General features: G+C 39.1%; 1 protein-coding gene across 1 annotated transcript in view; it reads right to left on the reverse strand.

The window, feature by feature from the left end:
- myt1la (myelin transcription factor 1-like, a) overlaps positions 1–5,031 on the reverse strand; it is a 52,399-nt gene extending 47,368 nt beyond the window's left edge. The window contains exons 1-3 of the mRNA XM_046061625.1: positions 4,959–5,031; positions 3,883–3,937; positions 3,138–3,171 (exon numbers count right to left, since the gene is read on the reverse strand). Of these exons, the coding sequence (XP_045917581.1) occupies positions 3,138–3,171; positions 3,883–3,937; positions 4,959–4,988 (119 nt within the window). The 5' untranslated portion in view covers positions 4,989–5,031. The remainder of the gene's footprint in view (positions 1–3,137; positions 3,172–3,882; positions 3,938–4,958) is intronic.
- Between the last annotated feature and the right edge of the window lie 668 nt (positions 5,032–5,699).

Genomic DNA, 5,699 nt, shown 5'->3' on the forward strand with positions numbered 1-5,699 from the left:
CTTCTTGAGCTATTGATGCTAAAACAGAAGGGCGGAGCCATGCTGGAAAACCGAGGGACTTTTTACAAGTGGAAAAATGACAGGACAGTAAAGATGTGATGTGATAAATCTGATATATAGCCCACAAAATGCTAAATGTCCAGACACATAAGAAAGAAGGTGGTGCTGGAAGCTTTGAGGGCAGTTAATACTTGTGGGTGATACAGGTAATATAATAGGCCTTCCTTAAGTTATATGCCGTAAAACTTTGATTAATAGCCCGGGCTTTTATTTGCTAAAATCACTGAATTGTTCCTGCCTTTATTTGGGACAGGCGTCCATATGGGACAGGCCTTTAATTCCTCTTGCCCAAAACTGGAATAGGCCACTAAGAAACAGTTTATTTATTTCAAAATATATAAAATATCCAATAATATCAAATACACATGATTAATTTGATCTAGCTCCGACAGACAGCTTATGCGCTTTTATTTTGAAGGCAGCAATGTAATGAAAACAACAACAGCGTGCAGGATGAGAGAAGTGTGGCAGAAAGAGAGCGATGGACTTTACATGACAGGATTCAAGACTTGGATACATTTTTATGAAAAGCTGTTTTGATTCTTGATCTTGATCGGTGGACCCTTACAGACTAAAAGAATTTAATAATCAAGGAACAGACACATTCGGACTTAAGCAGCGTTTCAAAGGTAATGGGAGTCGGTCACACCGGTAAATCTATAAGAATTAGACTTTGGGGCTTGTTGTTTCTGTTAAATGAACTGAATGATGAATTTTGGAGAATCTAACCGATCTAACGATGAGTATCATGTCCATACTGACACACTGATCATACGTTTATACATGAATATTTATATTAACGATCTAACAAGCTTAGAAGCGGCTAAAGCGGGCAACCCCCCAGGGTTTATGAGGTTATATATATCCAAAGAACTTCTATAAAAAACAGACCAGGCGTTTAATTAAGGCAGGCGTTTATTTGTCAAAATGTGTTCCCACACCAGGCCAGTAAAGGAGGTAGGCGGCTGTTTGGGACTCTGCCATTAATTGAAGATTTACGGTATACAGAGAGGTGATTCTGTTATGAATTTAAATGGGGTGGACACTGGTCAGTATGATGCAATATATTTCAACAGCACCTCATACAGTTGAATCAACACCTCTCTAAACCTCTTTCAACTGAACATTATAACCTTTGTTGGATTAGACTGAAACAGAGCACCTGGCTGCATCCTGCTTTGGTGTTGTTTAATCCTTTTTAATGAGTATCTTCTTGGCACCACCTTTTTGTTTTGCTTCTATTTTTTCTCTCATCTTCAACACGATGTGCTGCCCATCTCAATCCCCCTCCTCCTGAGACATCAGACTAAAGTAGGACTGTACCACTTTGGGAAGGAGCCACTCATTTACTCCACTACTGCTGACTTGGTTGTGATGTTATTGTGGTGCTTAATCTCCTTCCACTCAAGCTGCAGCCAGACATATATCCAGCACTCTGGGATTTGTATCAAGATTTGTCTTTATCCATCCTCAGCAGAGCATGAATGAGCTCCATTACAATATTTCTATGGAAATGTTCGCAAACTGTTTGGTACTAGAGGAAAAGACAGCGGCTCACCAAAAATATTAGGATTCATCCTCAGAGGAGCATAAATATCAACAGCATTTCACTAAATTCTGGTCAGTCGTTGTGCTCTGGTGTTGCGACATCAGCATCTTTGCTCCCCTCAGCTAGCAGGACAAAAACCACTTATAGGCAACCTGAAGTTGAAGGTAAAATTCAGAGCTGTGATGCAGCTTAATTGCAGCGCTGATTCCCACAGAGGTGACAGATGTTATGTGTTTATTTAGCAATTAACATTAAGTCATGGAAGACTTTAAATATCACGGCCACACGTGTCTCTTCCCCAAATCTGCCACACCACAATGACAAATTAATTTGTATATTTTTATCCTTGCAGATTAGTCGGATTAGTCAGTGACTGTGATGGAGAAAATAAAACTGATGAAAAATATTTAACGATTGCTCATGTATTTACTGTTTGAGTAATCTCTATCACAACCGCTAACTTCAAAGCTTCAACGTCCATGTCTGGCCCTGGGTGCACATCACCTCACCAGCCCCCATCAGATTTAAATTCTGGGTGATGCTCATGCTGAGTTTTCTGCTCCTCAGCTCAGGGCTCACACAGCACAGACAGGACATGTTGTTTACAGTAAAGCGTTGACCTGGATCAAACAGGGTTCAACCATAATCTGCAGCACACACCAATATTTGTCAGTTTTACTAAATGAGATTAAGTGAAGCAGAAACTACCCCCTACACACACACACACACACACACACACACACACACACACAGGTAGCTGTGATATTCAGCATTTACTGTCAGCAGCTGCTGGTGTTTCCCCAGTCATGATGCAAAATGTAGTAACTCATCAAAATGTAATGAATTCTTGGTTGAATTAGATTGAAAATAATTGCTGATGTAATGAACAGCTGGGTAACATATTAACATGACACACTGCTAACCCTCTAATATCATGATTTTCTCAGAATTACAACATCCATTTATAGAATTCTGTGCATTCAAAATCTGCTCCCTATTTGGCTCAGAAATCTGGTGTAGCTTGCTGTCAATGTATCGCGTCGACCCACTTTTTAATCTCACTATCCATTTTACGCAGTTTACTCTGCAAGACGTGCAGCGTAAATCCCCATCCAAACTGGACACTCGTCACATGTCCTGTTCATAAAAGTCACAGTGACACAAGCTGGATCTCTCTGGTTTCCATGTTCTTGACAAGTTCTTCCACTCATTCCAGGGGTGACTTGATCAAAAAGCACATGTATACTGGATAGATAAACTCCTCTTGCAAGAGCTGGTTCACTGTTATACAAGCAGGACAGGACACACAGTGCTTCTTCTGAATCTGAGGTTTGACAATCAGCTCACAGGTTCAGATCAGGCGTGTCGGCCCTCCCCGTCATTGTGGTGTGCCCACATATCGGAAATTAAGATTAAATTTATAAGATATGTAACTCCTTAGTATGTCTTTCAATATTATTTTCTATTAATGAAAATGAGGTTCTTCCATAATGCAATAATAAGTGCAATACAGCAGAGGTTTACCTACCTGAATAACTCCTGTGTTACTGTTTCCACGGCAGCTTCAGAGACAGAACAAAAATATCAACGTTATAACTTCAACAATCTGCAGCCAACCAACAATAATTACCACATATATTGTATGTGTTAAAATTTTATTATGTTTAATAAGAGTAAAGTATCAACCAAATTTGTAGTTAGCAGAAGGGTGGGGACTTTAGATGGTAAATGATCTGTGCTTGTACTCAAAGTGCTTTTACACTACGTCATGCACATTCACCTCATTCAGGTTAAGGTGGCTGTGCCATCAGAAACAGAAATTAAAAAATTCACAGGGGAGCAATATCGGGACTTTCTAATTAGTGGACAACAGCTCTTCCCCCTGAACTACAGCCGCCCAAAGAGGAAGGACCACTCAAAGTTTGCACAAATCGATGATGATATTGTAATAAAAACTAAATTATTCACTTGAGTATTTGTTTTACACTGAGGAAATCATTTTAAATATTTTATATGTGATTTAGTTCCCATATTGTGATATATCAATATCATAAATATTATTGTAAACACAGTCAACACAGAGGCTGCGTTAAAAAAGTGCACAGTTAGCACAAGTTACGCATGTTTACAGGGAACAGGAATCATCACACAAACAGTAGGTTATTCATTCAAAGCACGGGCACTTACCTAATAAAAAAGAGGCAAAAGAAACAGGCATTTCCACTAAAGATTGGTGACATTAAAAGACAGAGAGCAGACAGACAGACTCATACCTCTGACTCCTTTGGATCGTGTGCGATGGCGTTTTTTAACTGCATTCACCTCCATCTGAAGAGCAAAACACAAGTCAACACTCAGAAACTGTAACGGCAGAAAGAGATCATGTTGCAGTTTTAAACATTTACATAACTGCCAAAAAGAACTGCTTTAGGGGATTAAACTTAACTTCCAATCCTTTGTACGTGTAGGCATAACATTTATTTATGAAAGCATATATTAAGAAATAAGTTTGTTTTAGAGTAAGTATGATTTTGTGAAGTTTGAAATGAGTGGGAAATATCAAATTATGCTAAACTAGCTAATGTTATTTGGTCATATGTTATTTTTGTTTCCATCATTATTAAGTAGTATTTCATCAGGTCAGGTGTATCAACCTTTTGTCTAAATATGCAAGCTAACGTTATCTTTGTCAGGTTCCTTTAGCTAAACAACAGTTGCACCTGCACTTACTGTGCGTAAATATTTAATAATAACTCAATGGGGCTTTCTTGGCATGGAGAACAGACATTTAGATTGCCAAAGCAAGTGTGAAATAAAAATAAATAACATAAATAAATCAACTTATCTCTACGTAAGAAGTAGTTTGTGAGGTGAATGAACAGCTGCTGCAATGGGCCTCAGATTCCTGCTACACGCACTTAACACCAATCTTTTTTTTTTTTACTTGACCCTCTGTTGTTGGTGTTGCTTTTGTCTTATTTCTCTGCTAGTTTATTAAAGGTTTTTTAGCTTAATGTTCTGATGTCACGACAATGAATGGAAATTCTGCAAAACAAACAGTGTGATTTATTTATCCTGACAAAAACTCCAGCTGGTTGTGACCAAAGGGCAACCTCTGGTGCTGAAAAATGAAGCCAACACGGAGCTGCCAAAAACTGCAGTTCCAGCCTTCAGTTCCAGCCTGGTCTCTGTAGCTAATTTCCTCGGTTTAAGAAACCATCGGTTTAAATTACTTTTAGGCTTAAAGTTCTGCATAATTATGGACGCCTGCCAAAATGTCTCCTATGGGTGACGTCAAGGACACTGCGTCCATATTTTATACAGTCTATGGTTGTGACGGTGTCCCTACCTGGTCAGAGCTCGGTGTAGCACTGGTCATGTAGTTGAGGAGTCTTTATACCAAACTGAATTTCAGAAGCCGCCATCCAGAGTCATGATCTGCAAATAAACAAAACACAGCAACTTCTTAGTTCGGCTGGACGTCAAGACCATGAACCCTGGCCTGCCCACTTCCTGTTTCGACACTTGACTGACTCCTGCCAAATACAATCAACACATTTTTCAAATGTGACATGTCAGTTATGCGTTTATCTGGAAAAGTTTTACAGATTCACTGCTGAAAATATTTTTTAACCTACAGCCTAACATTTTATTCATTCAGTCTATTAGGTGCTTCTAAGGAGATGTTTTACAGAAAACATTTCAGTAACCTACAGCATAGACAGCAAATGACCCCATGACAAGGCCAAAAACACAGACAAAAGAAGTATTTTATAGCATTTATATTACCCCTGAAAGGATGAGTTGCTTCAAAGACAAGCCTCGGAGAGGACTTAACCGTTGCATATATACTAAACTAAGTGGGACTTTGGGAAATTAAGTTAACATCTTAAATCATCCTGATACCTTAGCTTGCTATTGGACTACGTTTCCCAGATTCATTCTCTATAGCACGTGAGTTTCGTCTTCAGAGATTGAGTCTAGCGGCTGGTGACTGCTAGGACCGTAGGCTAGTCCTGTGACAGATGCCTTGTGAGTCATTTTGTGAAAAGAGTCAAAGTCTACCCATCAACAGAACTAATGGTTTAAA

The sequence above is a fragment of the Micropterus dolomieu genome, linkage group LG10, assembly GCF_021292245.1.
Source record: "Micropterus dolomieu isolate WLL.071019.BEF.003 ecotype Adirondacks linkage group LG10, ASM2129224v1, whole genome shotgun sequence".
Lineage (NCBI taxonomy): Eukaryota > Metazoa > Chordata > Actinopteri > Centrarchiformes > Centrarchidae > Micropterus > Micropterus dolomieu.